At 36.4% G+C, this 14,743-nt stretch overlaps 2 protein-coding genes and 1 pseudogene across 4 annotated transcripts; 1 reads left to right on the top strand and 2 right to left on the bottom strand.

Moving 5' to 3' along the window:
* Positions 1–756: 756 nt before the first annotated feature.
* Positions 757–5,971, bottom strand: LOC111407336 (annotated as a pseudogene).
* Positions 5,972–7,031: 1,060 nt separating this feature from the next.
* Positions 7,032–7,689, bottom strand: LOC111407338 (protein transport protein Sec61 subunit beta-like). Its single transcript, XM_023036758.1, has 2 exons — positions 7,633–7,689; positions 7,032–7,284 (listed from the first exon to the last, which is right to left on the bottom strand). The coding sequence occupies exons 1-2, from the start codon at positions 7,687–7,689 to the stop codon at positions 7,033–7,035; spliced, it is 309 nt and encodes a 102-aa protein (XP_022892526.1). The 3' UTR covers position 7,032.
* Positions 7,690–9,670: 1,981 nt separating this feature from the next.
* On the top strand, positions 9,671–13,669 carry LOC111407334 (histone acetyltransferase HAC1-like). 3 transcript variants are annotated; one of them, XM_023036752.1, is made up of 6 exons: positions 9,671–9,843; positions 10,355–10,548; positions 11,690–11,801; positions 11,940–12,141; positions 12,330–12,836; positions 12,938–13,669. In XM_023036752.1, the coding sequence occupies exons 2-6, from the start codon at positions 10,355–10,357 to the stop codon at positions 13,483–13,485; spliced, it is 1,563 nt and encodes a 520-aa protein (XP_022892520.1). In that variant the 5' UTR covers positions 9,671–9,843; the 3' UTR covers positions 13,486–13,669. The 3 variants fall into 3 exon arrangements, with proteins under 3 accessions (XP_022892520.1, XP_022892522.1, XP_022892521.1); XM_023036754.1 differs by having other exon boundaries at positions 9,672–9,843; positions 10,385–10,548; XM_023036753.1 differs by having other exon boundaries at positions 9,672–9,843; positions 10,367–10,548.
* The last annotated feature ends 1,074 nt before the right edge of the window (positions 13,670–14,743 follow it).

Raw genomic sequence — 14,743 nt, 5'->3', positions numbered from 1 at the left:
TATCCAAATTAAATAATTTTTCTTTGTCAAATAGAACTTCTCTTTGCTTTAATCTCTTCAGCTGCTTTTTTCTTTTCCTAATTGCTATGGTGCTAGAACACTCTTACTAGGACGGTGTATCCGTATTTGACATGCACCACGTGACTTACCAATGGATATTTTTTGTTGTGCTTGAAAGGGGGAAAAAGTTGAGCAGAATCTCGACTTTATTTGCATAACAACAAATTTATATATGTTATTCGATTATGTTATATCTTTTGATTATACATTATAATCATAGCATACATATATTTTCTTGAATTTGTTTCTTGAAAGGGGAAAAAAGGTTGAGCAAAATCTCGAATTTATTTGCATAACAACAAATTTATATATGTTATTCGATTAGGTTATATCTTTTGATTATACGTTATAATCATAGCATACATATATTTTCTTGAATTTATTTCTTGAAAGGGGAAAAATGTTGAGCAGAATCTCGTATTTATTTGCATAACAACAAATTTATATATGTTATTCGATTAGGTTATATCTTTTGATTATACATTATAATCATAGCATACTTATATTTTCTTGAATTTATTTTATTATTTCTTATCTATAATCTAGGAAAATACTGTATTATAACAACTATTCTAAAATAATAGCAAGAAACTGGCGAAGAAGTTATCCAGTTGTTAACCAAATACAGTAACACTGTGTTAGTAGCCTGCAAACTGGTAACTCTGGTAGGGGACTTACTAATGCAGCAGGCGAATGTAAATCTAATGTACTCATCAAACCGAGGAAAAAGAACATGCCAAAGAACATAAAATTGGATCATCGTGCAGGTCAAATATCATCATGGCAACACAGCAGAAGTTTACATGGAGAGAACAAAAATTTCGACAAGTTGCAAGGCCGACTTCATTCCAACATCCCAAAGTCATAAAGAACGTGGAAGAGAAGGCAAAGCATCTAATGGATGAAATAAAGTGGCAAAGATGGGTTGATGGCGTATAAGATAACTGGAGGTTTAGAATCAAGAGTTCAAAGTTCAGAAATCTACTGACCTGTAGAGAACCAACCAGAATTACAGGTTTCAACGAATCATACATTTTAAAGTAGAGCCTGATGAGTGTAATTCACTCATTAAATTAAAGCTTCTAAATCAAGTTTTTTGATGTGTTCTTAAGCATTTTTGAACGTTTTGATGTGTGTGTTAGTGTTGTTTTGCAGTTTGGACAACTCTCGAGAAAATACCACTATTGGGAGCCGGTGATAAGCAAAAATGATGATCAATGAAATGAAGCATGAATAAGCAAGTATTGAATAAGATTGGAGTGAAAAATAGGCTTGGAAAACAAGGAGAATAAAAGCAAAGCAGTGGCATTGACGCCTCAAAGAGATGAAATTCCAGCAGAACCTTGGGCGCCATGGCGCCCAATGAAGAAAAAAAGGAGCAGAAACTTGGGCGCCATGGCGCCTGTTCCCAAAACATTAAAACCCGAGTTTTTAAGTATCTTTTTGGCCCAAAAATCATATCCTAACTCTTGAGGACCCTTAGAAAATATAAATACCTAGATGAAGAACAAGAGAAGGGGGTTAGACAGTTGAAGAGGCAAGAAAAAGAGAGGCACCAATTAAGAGAAGATCGACCCGATTTTGGAGAAGAAGAAGGGAGAAACTGAGAAATCAAGCCACAAGATTGAGAAATAGAGCAGCAACCTGAGTTTTTTCTTATCTTTCTCTTCTCCATGCGATTTAATTTGTATTTTATCATGTTCTTCTTCTCAATCGTGAACTAAGTTATTAAATCTAGGGTTTGATTTAACCTATTTGAGATATGATTCAATTTCTTTATAGTATTTCCATTTAATTTTTCAGAATTGATTTGTATTGTTCTTGTTTAATGCTTTCAGTTGCATGATCACTAATTGAATGAATTGATGTTCTAAATTTGACGCTCGAGAGAGGGAATTTAGGCGTGATCTAAGAAGAATATAACCTAGGTTTGTAGGTTTCGAGAGAAAGTACGAATCTTTGAGGGTAAAACAAGAACCAAGTGTGTGATAATCTATATATATTTAATTCGGAATAGAGATATTGGCGTTAAAATATAGAGATAGGTTCTATTTGACGCTCGAGAGGGGGAAATAGAATTAATTTAGGATTCTTGCCTATGAATTCGGGAAATAGTTGATGGAAATATCTATAGGGATTGAGAATTATGTCGAGAATACGGTGAAATCATTCCCTAGACATTAGGTAAATTTAATTTAATCTTTAAAAATTGCCTCACTTTTATTGCACTATTTAATTCATTGACGTTAGTTTAGTATTCAAACATTAATTTAACACTCAATTGTCTAGATAAAGTAAACGCGGACACAATTATAGTACTCAATGGAAGTCGAATATCAATCCCTGTGGGTTTGACACTTTTCAATTCTTAAATATACTACAAAACTTGATACCGTGCGCTTGCGATTTAAAAATCACGTTGCATAAATCGCGTGGCAGGGCCCACGGTAGACAAGGATTCCAACACATGACCTATTAAATCCACGGCAAAGCCCAGCAAGACCATCAGATTTGAGTGTTTTCTGGTAAACATCAATCAAACCGTTAAACTGCCTTTCACCACCCTTTTTGGCGACCTTAGCATCATTTGTCAACCGTGTTCTAGCATAATCAAGAGAGTAGACAAACAGTAGAGACAAGGCATCATGTTAAGTGCAGAAATGAAAAAGAGACGGAAGGTGGAGAAAGAGGATTTTCATTATTCAATTGTCCTGAGTTACAAGTTCAGCCGCTATAAATAGTTTCAACTTCAGATCCATCATGGAAAGTATGCTGAATACATCTGTACAGGGGGATAACAAACTAACAAACTAGCCACTAACTGCCAAGAAGCGGTTACTAACCGAAAATAACCGAATTACAAACTGTACAACTGACTTAATACACCAGCAGCACCACCCGATGCCAAGTTTCCTGCAAACCATTTCCAATAGCCATCCCTGTCTTTCTTGAAGCTAAAAAGCCTCTTGAAGTAGTCTTTGAAAGCAAAGTTTAAGGCCTGAAAGCATATGTAATGATTTCAAATGTCAAAGAAATGAAAAGCTAACTATTACCATCTTTTAAGCCATGCTTTAATTTCAATAATATCTTATCATGAAAGCAAAAGAACAGGAACAAATTTAATGGATAGAAGTAGTTAATATGTTTTAATAAAATACAGATAACAAAACATAACAGAACTGGTCAAGCAAGCCTCTGCATGATGAATTTAAACGCACCCATTCCCTTGGCAATTAGACTATAGCTTGCATGATATATAATTATCAAAGGGGAAAAAGAAAAAGAAAATAATGGAGAGGGTAAGGGATGGATAAGATTGTTTATTAACCTGAGTGGGAAGTATCTGATAACATTTGCAGTGTTGACTCTCTCGAGAGCAAGCATTCCTTCACCCTTTATTGTTCGGGCAAAGCAGAGTCACCAATCCCTTTGTATGGTTCAGACAACCGACAGGTTTTGATCATTTCATCCTGATTCTGAATCAAGAGCTTAACTCTCTCTATTGGAGCAGCAGCCGTGTTAGAGACAGCGGCAGAAACCTCTCCCATGAGGAAATCCACCATAAAACTATTGGAGGAATTTTGTGAATAGTGACGCCAAAATAAGTATAATGATGGTTTGTAAATCCGTGCCGAAAATTGGACAGAGTAACGGCAAAGAAAACACAAACAAGAAGAAGAAGAAAGTAGGGACAAAGCCGAGACAAGAGTTGAACTCTTTGTCCTTAAGTCGATTTTGCCCCGCAACGGTGCTTACGGATTTCGGCAATCGACTCCCAAGATACAACGGCTACACTTGTGTTTGTAGCACTCCAAAACACAAGTACAACGAACCAAATTTAGGCTTATGTACTCCAAGGATGAAATGAAGGAAAATCAAAATAAATGAAATGATTTTGATTTTGGATAGAAGAGAGGATGAGAGATGTTTTTGCATATCAAATTGTGTGGAATAGGACACCCAAAGGGTCCTATTTATAGACCATAAAAGGGCGTGGACGAAATGGTTGAGGCCAAACCATACACCATTTCCAAACAATGCACTTTTATGAAAAGGTGTCTATTCACGCACGGTTATAGACCGTGCGGTCGCACGGTTTTACTCAAAAAATCGGAATTGAATTTGACATGTGATTGCGCGGTTTACCAACCATGCGGTCGCACGGTCAAATATTTTGACCTGATTTTCGTCATTTTTCATAATTTCTCATTCATCCGATATTGGTTTTCGAAATGCCAAATATACCCTTCAATACATGCAGAGAAATCAAAAAATTTTGCCAGGTCGATCCCCGAAGCGGCGAAGTGGCAAACAATTTTGCCTAAACGGATTGAGTTGAGCTTTTGAGTATTTGGCCGAAGTCGATACGAAGTCATTTTAATCGATTTTCAATTCTCGATTTATTTAACCAATATCCAACAAAAACGAGAAAAAGCCTTTATCCTTTTCAATGCATCTTTATCTAATATATTTATTCTTAAGTTTGTGCTTTAGATGACAATTGACAATAGAAATAATGACGAGCCTCATACTCTAACGATGGGTGATTTAGATGCATTGGGTGTGATTCATCATTTTGGTGGTTCAAGCGACCGTGGAAGTTGTCAAGGATTAAGGCTTATAGATGAAAATGATGAAGATGAAATTTAACTATTTAATCCTCTATGTTCAGTGTACTTTTTGGATAGATAATGCAAAACTATCAAGTTTAAAATTTTAACTATTTAAGTTTTCTTGCTGTTGATACCCGCACTGGACCTAATACATGAAAAATTACCTTAAGGCAACAAAACTATTATCTGTAACCTATTAGTGCAGGAAGCCCCATAAATTTTCTTTGTTTTCATCACTAAATATTCACTCATCAGTATACTATACGCTATTCTAAAGCCCTGTTTGGTAGGGATTTTTTGCCCAAAAAAATTGATTTTTTGACCGTTATTTTACTATTCAAGCCGTAATTTTTGACTTCTTCTCTTATATGTGGACCCCACTTTTCTTCTAACAGTCAAAAAAATCAATTCTCAAAATTCCTACCAAACGGGCCCTAAATTGATTGAGATCTATAGCTACAACGCTCAATAGTGTCTCTCGATACATGAAAATATCTAGCAACTTTTATCCAAAAAAAAGCTTTCATTGCTGTTCGAAATTCATTTATGGACAATCAATAATGTTCATACCATATAAACTTGGGAATTCTATCGATGTACGAAAGATAATGGAACAAAAGTTATATTAACATCCATATTTAAGCAGGACTGGTACACAATCTACAAAAATTAATGCATTCACAGTAACAATTTATAGAAACCAGCTAGCTCAAGTTATTTTCTACAGGTCGTAATCCAACATGTAGCTCACTAGAATACCATCACACTTCTATTTAAAGGGATTAAAATTGCCAAATGCACAACAGCAAAATGTAGTGTACTAAAAAATTAACATAAACAATCAATTCTCATCGTGAAGTTAACGAACGCAGGGAAACAGCAGTAAAATTAGGGAAAATTGCAGCCGAGGTACCAAACCTTTTGTTTATTAGTAGACTTTGCCCAAACCTTTAGTTTGTATCGCCTACAGTCCCAAACCTTTCAAAAATATGGGTCTAAATGGATGGAAATCATCAATTTGACCGTTAATTGATCAAGAAAAGTAAATGTTGACCTATTTTGACTAAATTGGAAAGGATAAAATGGTAACTTGATAATTACCATATTAAATAAATTGAAAAAAAAAATTTAAAAATCAAGAAAAAATCAAAAAATAAAAAATCTAAGAAAAAAAATTAAAAAAAGGGTTGTCTTCTTCAACCACCCCACCCCCATCTTTTTCCCAGCACCATCGCCTGCCACCAGAAGAGCTGGAGATTCACACTTCTGCAACAATACTTGTTCTCTACTTTCGCCATAATTTTTGTGTTTCCAAGGTATCGTCTGCTCAACTGTTTGTCGAGTTATGAGTTGTCTGCAACTCACTCCTAAACCAGTTCTCATCCGAACTCACCCAAAACTCAGAACTGCGGCTTTCAATCGAAGTCACTCTATCTCGGCGTCCGGCTCAAGCCCGCTTTACATTATTTCTTCTCTACGGTTTCTTGTTCACTAAATTCTACGTCAGAGAATTCCGATGCCAAAACGTCTCCGTTTATCCATTCCTCACAAAACGCCGACATCTTGATGGAATCGCAATCCCAAAATGAATCCCTAAATTTCGAACTCAGAAGTCCCAATTTTCAAGCAAATTTATTTCCAACTCTTCTTCTAGTTACAGCTTCAGTCAGTTTGGGATTCAGTGGTTTCTTACTTCTAGACATTGCTGCTGGGGAGTTTTATTCAATTTCTTTCTGGGTTTTGTTGCTTGGCGATGGTGATTGTGACAGGCGGTGGTGCTAGTGGCTGCCGGCTGGTTTAGGGAAAAAGATGGGGGTAGGTTAGGTTGAGGTGGGATGGTTGAAGAAGACAACCACTTTTTTTAAGTTCTTTTCTTAATTTTTGATTTTTTGATATTTTTTTCAATTTATTTAATATGGTAATTATCAAGTTACAATTTTATCCTTTCCAATTTAGTCAAAATAGGTCAACATTTACTTTTTTTTTGTCAATTAACAGTCAAATGGACGGTTTCCATCTATTTGGACCTCCGATGCATATTTTTGAAAGGTTTGGTACTGTGGGTGGCAACTAAAGGTTGGGCAAAGTCTGCTAATAAACGAAATGTTTGGTACCTCGGCTGCAATTTTCCTGTAAAATTATGTGAACTAAGATTAGTTTCATGTATGATCAAAGAAGCATATTAATATCAAAACAGAAAGAAACGTGAAAGCTAAGATCCTCTCTTATCTGCCGTCCAGAAGTGAGAATCATTTACAAAAAGCTAAAAACTTAACGTGGCACACCGAAATACCAATTTTACCAAACAAGCTGCCTCGAATTCCAAGATCCGAACCTGCGACCCGAGCATCCGTGAGAATCAGGCACCATGTCCAGATTTGTAGCGATAGAACTTGCCGAAGGCGTGGAGCGCAGTAACAAAGCCGATGAAGCTTCTGACAAGGACGACCGTGGGGCTGATCTTCAATCCCGGAGCATCGTCCTTGTAAAACCTCAGCATGTTGCTGCCTGATGCTCTTCCAGAGGAGGAGGAATTGGATGAGCCCCCTCCTAGCTTGCGGCAGTGCATGCCGGCATACGATCCACGCGGGGGCATGGCCATGATGCTCGGGTGGGACTAGGGATGTCAACAAGTCGAGCTGAGTCGGCTCGCGAGTCGAAACTCAAGGCTCGAACTCGACTCGGGTAAAATGTGCGGGCTTTTTTTGGGGCCCGAGCAGAGCTGAACAAAATCTCGGCCAAAAAAATTAGGCTCGACCCGAGCTTTCGGGTCGGGCCTTTCCAAGCCGAGCCAAGTCGGGTAGGCTCGCTTTTTATGCTTTTTTTTAATAATTAGGCAGCCATTATTTATTTATTTATTTATTTTTAATAATTAGGCAGCTCGGGCTTAACTCGTTCTCCCTAAATGGAGCTCAACTTGAGCCTTGGCTCGGTCCGAGCCGACGAGCTAAAATGCCATTCCTAGGCGGGACATGGGATCAGAGGCAGCCTGAGACTGAGAGGATCCTCGAGGCATGGTGAACTGATGATAGCAAGTTTCTACAAGTATCAGGCGCAGAACAGTGCCTCTGTGCGTGAGAAAGGGACTGTAGCAGTATGGTAAAAGGATTCTTAAGCTTTGTGGCCCCGTTTGGTTGCAATATTTCACTTCAAAAGATTTTTTTTTATAGTTATTTTACTATTTCAACCATCATTTTTTATTCTTTCATTCACAAGTGGAATTCACTTTTCTTTCTAATGGTAAAAAAAAATCATTTCTCATAATCATTACCGAACAAAATCATAGTTAGCCCCCGTTTGATCCCATTAAATTTCATTTTTCTCTTTTTTTTTTACTACACAATTTTTCATAAAATAATATTACACGTAAATAAAAAAAAACTTTCCTTTTTTTTCAACCACTCATTTTTCAAAAAAATATTATTCCAACCGTTTTCATTTTCTGAAAATGGGGGCTAAACGAGAGCTTAATTTTGTTATAAATTAGTGAGAAAAAGAGAAGAAAATGTAAAAGTCAAAATTCAAGTGCGTATTATTAAGAATTAAGATCTCATATTTATAAAATTCAAAATAAGAGTTATAATCGAAATAAAATAAAGGGATAATTGCAGCAGAGACATCAAATCTTTAAAACATTAGCAGATTTTTTTCAAATCCTTAATTTGTTGCAATCGTCACCCTAAACCTTTCGAAACGTTGCGGAGGAGGCCCTGACGTTTTTCATCCAAATGTCTGTTACTAGATTAAAAAATTTGACTTTGACTATATTTTTTAATATTTTTGAAAGGGTAAAATTGCACTAGAGGCCCATGTCCCCAAAGCCTCACCCAACCCAAAATTTTGTTCTCCCTGAGTCTGGACAATGGTGGCGGGCAATAGTGTTGGTGGTGTGGGTGCGAATCTGACTGGGGAACAGTAAAAAAATAGATAAAGCGACGTGAGGTATAGTATATATCTTAATTTTTATAGAATAAAATTATAATTTGATTTTCTAAACGGAAAATTTCATAACTAAGAAGATAATTATTACCCATTTCGGTCACAAATTCACAATTTAATTAGTTACATATTATTTTTCGATCATAAATTAGAATTTTTCATGTCACAGATTATTTTATGGTCACAATTCAAGACTTTTCTAGGTCACAATTTGTTCGTCGGTCACAGATCAAAAATTTACACTTCATAATTTATTTATAGGTCATAGATCACAAATATGATAGATGACAACTTATTAAATAATCACAAATTATTAATATTTTAGGTCAAACATTAATTTTTGATCACAACTTATCTTTCTTATTGATCAAATTAATCACAGATTAATCAATTTAATGGTCACAATCAACCAATTAATCTGTGATCACCACCAAACAACCATTACCTCCAATCATCACCAACGCCACCATCATCCCCAGAACCACCATACCACTACCACACACCACCACCAGAGCCACCACAACGTAGCATCCCATCCACATCACACACCACTGCCCACACCTCCATCAACCATGAACAAATACTGCTCAGCCACTGCCAAAACTATCATAGCCACCACCACCAGCTTTGACGATTCCGACAGCGCAAATCTACCACCACCACGCAACCATCACACCACATCCACCACCAAACACAGTCTTTTCCACAGTCGTACACAATATTGGAATCGCATCGAAAGCTCTGTCGCATCCACACCAAATTACCGATTTCTGCATTTTCGTTCAGAGAATAATCAGTGAGAGTGAGACGCGAGAGAAATGTAGAGAGAGTAGTGAGAATTAATTAGGGTTTATATGTATATTGTAGTATATACATTTAGTAAAAATATTTATTTAAAAAAATATTAACTAAAATAAAACATTCGATTTTTGAAGGGTTAAACTACCCATCTAATTTTAAAATTAGTGAATGTTTAAAATAGGGAATTGTGTAATTTTCACTTTTTTAGATGATGAGTCCAAAAAAATATTTATAAAGCCCAATTACAATATTAGAAAGCCGGCCAATCAAAGGACAACCCGACATCTGTTTAGCAAAGCGGGAAGAGCGGCCTAGGTTTTCTTTCTTGGCATTAGAATAAAAATTGGTAACATACTCATCACCTCTCGGCACCAATTGATCTTGTGTTGCAGTGATTTCTACTCAACTTCTTCATCGCCAAACTTGGAAGGTAGTATCGGATTATATAAGTGTTAAAACGGGCTTTGTATGTTGAAATCGACTCGATTTGTTTGTTGTGAATGATTTAATCTGAACTCAACTCCGTATAATTTATTTTATTTTTCCAGAATTCTTATTTCTTGATGGTAATCTTTCTCTAGCGACAGTGATTTTTCAACCATATTTCTCTTCAATTTTTGATGCGGTTGTTTGTTTTCCATTGCCTTGAAAACTGGCTGCCCCTAAAGTGTAATAGGTGAAATACCCAGGACCAAAATCCAGCCCCCACTAGACCCCAAGTGGCTCCGCCCCTTGTTCTTCCACGGGGAAGAGGGCTCACCAGGCTATTATATTTGTAAAATTTGCAGAATGCATTTGTCAAAGTGATTGTTTTTTCATCTTATTTTCGTAGACTGATAGTTTGTGGATGTTATTATGCATGGAAAGTGATTCATGTTAACTAGATGATGGAACCTTATAAATCATGTTACAAGGAACACATTGTTTAGCTTACAGTAAAGATGAATTTGCAGACACACCTTTATGCGCAGATATCACGACAGGAACTAAACAAGGCCAGCACCGCGTTGCTTGGGCTACCGCAGCAAAAAGGAAACCCCTTGCCTGGACATATACAAAATCCTGTTGTCCATTGTAGTGTTATGAACATGGGCTCTGAATTTGTGAAATCACGCAAATTTATGGCAGAAAAGATGTAAGCCTTTTAGTTTTTCATGTCCTTATAAATATGCTTTTTCTTGTTGTGTTAATGATTTTTTAATTTTTCTGAATTGGACGGTGTGCATGTTGAGGGATTGATGGTCCTTGTTATGAGTTAATAATATCGTTTATCTGCTTGGCATCAAGTCTTTTTGTGGTGCTGCATGCGTTGTAGCCTCAGACCTTATTCTATTTGAATGTGGCGGATTTGTGCTCTATTACAGAAATTTCCGTAAACTAATCCATAAGTGCAATATGACTCAATGATCATGATTCTGAGCTTTGCTTCTAAAATTCAACTGCAATATCTGTTTACTTTACTCGCCGGCCTCTCTTACACACACGCAATAAACTCTTCCCCCTGGCAGGTGGATCCACATTGTACTGATGTTTAATAATGGAGAGCTGCTTTGAAGTTATTTGCATCTAAATATTTGCTATTGAATGCTTTAAAAACAACACTTTTCCGTAGAAATAACTTTTCTTATTTTACTTTCTTCAAGTAAGATTAACCACTTTTTCTAGATTGTATGTAACATTTGACCAGGAGTAATATGTTCATGTTTTGCTTGTGCATTATGGCTTGAGTTCTGGCACAGTGAAATCAGTAATGTCTACTGCTGCATTGTGGTGCCATAAATTTAACATACTATACTAGGCTTTTGAGATGATAGATGCGTAGAAATACAAATTCCTAATAAATTTTATAGTTTACAATGACTTATCAGTAGACATATGAGCTGAAAAATGTTACATACCATCTCTTGGTGTCGTATTATATTATTTGTTGCAACTGTTCCTAAATATTTGGGTGCTCTCTAAGCAGCACTGGACACTAACATGCGACATGAACATGACTCTACGACACTGATATGCTAAAAGGCAATTTTTTTATAAAAAAGGACAGGATACGTTGATATAAATTCTTTAAAACTCTCTAAATCTTTCAACAAAGGCAACACTTATTTATTTATTTATTTAGAGCTTAATCTTTTGGGTTGGAGGAGTATTATTTATTATAGGTTGGATTATTATCATATAAATAACTCTTGAATTTGATGAATAAAGAAATTTAGCCTAAATTTTAAGTGGATAAGCAATTTAGGGCTGATGAAAATTTGTTCTCTTTGGCGCAGCTATGAATTTCTCATGCTGCGTAGACAACAAACACTAGGCCCTCCGCCTAAGAAACTATTTCATATGGTAAGATGCTTAGAGGAGGGTCTATTGAGGAGTGCTACGACCAAGGTTTGTTATATTTTTACTTTTGTAATGCGATTTTACATCTATTTACGGTGTTGAACATCAATTAGGGCTTCTTAGCTAAGGGAATAATTAACTGTTAATCATGTAAACATTTTTTCCCCTCTTTTCTTGCATTATCAGGAGGAGTATCTAAACCTGCAAACCTTGGAGAGTCGTTTACATCTGCTGATTAGACGGATGAGTGACCACAACCAGCAATTTTCACATGCTAATACTTCCTCTTCCATTGGTACAATGATTCCGACTCCTGGATTACCTCAGACAGGGAATTCAATCCTGACAAGAACTTCATCCATTGATAGTTGTGTTGTTGCTAACATTGGTAATTCAATTGTATGCCCCTCTGTGAATACTGGAATCTTCTTGCCAACTGGAAAAGGCCTATCTAGGACTCCTCATGATGTTTTTTTAGTTCACTTAATGCTTCTTTATTTTCTTATTTCTCAGTAAATGAGTAAAGCTATCAACTTGCCTTCTCTAACTCCTTTCTCACAAGACAAATATTTGCAGGTCCTTTGGCTAGTGGATATCAACAATCATCTTCTGGTTTCACAATCAGTTCGGGTGGAAATAGCATTTCGACTTCCATGGGTGTACTGAGAATAACCAGCCAAATGATACCCACTCCTGGATTTAGTAATCCTAGTAATGATATGAATAATAATGCCAATTATCGGTCTTCCATGAACCTGGAGTCATCTAATAATGTGAGTGCATTTCCGGCTGATGAACCTACTATCGTATCACAGCCAATGCAGCAAAAGCAGCATGTTGGTGGTCAAAATGGTAGTATGTTGCATAGTATTGGTGGTAATATGGGTAGGTCCACCTTGCAGCAAACATCCTATGGAGTATCATCTGGGTCCTTAAATGATGGGCTGGGGGTGATTAGAAACAATATACCGCCAATGCATGGCCCGGGAACATCAGAGGGCTATTTAATGGGAACCATGCATGGGAACTCCCCAAAACCCTCACACCAACATTTCGATCAACATCTGTGTCCAGAAATGCAGGGTACTCTCTTTCTCTCATAAAATGTGTTAACATGCAAAAATGTGCAGACCATCTTCTGTTGCCTTTTACTTGCACCATTACTGTAACTAGGCCACTTGCAGGTGACAGATATGAGCTTGGTTCGTCTGATGCTTCGGGGTCTGGAAACTTAAATGTTCCTGTAACCACTGTTGAGTCAGTGATGAACGATCAGAAATTTAATGCAGTATCCTTGCGGTCCATGCCCAATTCAAACCCCCCTTTGATGGCCAATCAGTCGAATATGCATGCAACTCAACAGGTGATAAGCATGAAGCCTCATTCAACTGATCAATCAGAAAAGATGCATCTTCAACCCCATTATTCAGGAAGAGAGTTTCTTGTACAATCTCATCAACCTCAACAATCTCAAAATCCTTTGTATCACTTTCAGCATCAGCAACTTGGTCAACATCAACTCCAACAAAAGCAGCAAATTCAAAGAGACCAAGTTTTGCTAAAGAATGATGCCTTTTCAGAGTCTCAGCTGCCATCTGATATAGGTTCTAAAGTGAAGCCCGAGCCTGGAACAGAACACTATGAAGAAAATCCACACTCACGTGTCACTGAGCAATTCCAGTATTCTGATATGCAGAATCACAAGGGTGAGGGCCCTCGCCCAATAAAATAATGCACAAGCCCCTCCAATGTGAGGAGAGTGTCAGCCGGGCTGTCAAGCTTGGACTTTACTTGTAGTATGTTTCAAATTACTTCACCAATCAGACTATGATTTTCACTGAATATCTGCAACTTGCGAAACAATGTAGAAAAACGTTTTATATTTAAAAATATTGTATTAACTCTTGAAATATCAATGTCCTTTTCTTGATACGCGATGAATCCCATATCGAACAATTATAAAAACATAAATAAGCATATAAAGATTTATGATACTATTTTTAATTTGGTTGACATTTTAAAATGGAATCCTACGTTTTATTAGTAATGATACTCGGTATACAATTTTATCCATATAGAATTCAGTATTGGAAAGTTGATGTCGGTTTGCTTGATTAAAAGTTTGTGTGACATCTATTTCTCATATATAATTCCTTTGTTGTTGCTTTGAAGTTTGTGTATTTTAAAATTTATGCGACACATAATCAGTTTAGTAAGTAGCTCTAATGTTGGAAACTATTTTTACATTCAAGGAACAATTTTCTTTTACAATATTTAGCGTTCAAGTTGTTTCTTTGACAGAGTTTTGGTTTTTCAATTTTTTTGTTCTTTATGTAAAATAGATTTGACACAGACCGTCGTCCGATGTCCAAAGTTCTAGCGCCACACCGCCATGGCCCCTAGGCTAGCTGTCTCCTCACAAGGTTTGCAAGCTTGTTATGCCAACACACAATAACTTTGGTAGGATATTGTGACAATTGCAAATGATACATGCACTTTTCGATAATACAAATCATATACTCATCTCATGACAATTTAAGGGGAATTCTCTAGGTTCATGGCATTCTAAGCTTAGCCAATTGACAATTTACAGGTTGATTGAAAAGTTGTTGTCATTTTAGTACTTAATGTTCAATTTCAATGTATATTTAATAGGTTTTTGTGGCTGGCTTTTATTAAGACTTGATGCTCATCTTAAAAGGTTAATTTTGTTATGAGGAGTAGTCCAAAACTTTTTTCTTTTCCTAATTGCTATGGTGCAATAACACTCTTACTAAGACGGTGTATCCGTATTTGACATGCACCACGTGACTTACCAATATATATTTTTTGTTGTGCTTGAAAGGGGGAAAAAGTTGAGCAGAATCTCAACTTTATTTGCATAACAATAAATTTATATATAATATTAGGTTATATCTTTTGATTATACATTATAATCATAGCATACATATATTTTCTTGAATTTATTTCTTGGAAGGGGAAAAAAGTTG

This window comes from Olea europaea, chromosome 13, assembly GCF_002742605.1.
Source record: "Olea europaea var. sylvestris chromosome 13, O_europaea_v1, whole genome shotgun sequence".
Lineage (NCBI taxonomy): Eukaryota > Viridiplantae > Streptophyta > Magnoliopsida > Lamiales > Oleaceae > Olea > Olea europaea.
This window is presented reverse-complemented; position numbering and strand designations above follow the sequence as displayed.

Bases quoted from the DNA above. Each gene is read 5' to 3' on its own strand.
- LOC111407338 (XM_023036758.1), bottom strand. From the start codon at position 7,689: ATGCCTCGAGGATCCTCTCAGTCTCAGGCTGCCTCTGATCCCATGTCC. The intron at 7,285-7,632 runs ATGGCATTTTAG...CCCTAGTCCCAC, and splicing joins ATCCCATGTCCCGCCTAGGA to CCGAGCATCATGGCCATGCC.
- LOC111407334 (XM_023036752.1), top strand. From the start codon at position 10,355: ATGAATTTGCAGACACACCTTTATGCGCAGATATCACGACAGGAACTA. The intron at 11,802-11,939 runs GTTTGTTATATT...TTGCATTATCAG, and splicing joins TGAGGAGTGCTACGACCAAG to GAGGAGTATCTAAACCTGCA. The intron at 12,142-12,329 runs GTAATTCAATTG...AAATATTTGCAG, and splicing joins TTGTGTTGTTGCTAACATTG to GTCCTTTGGCTAGTGGATAT.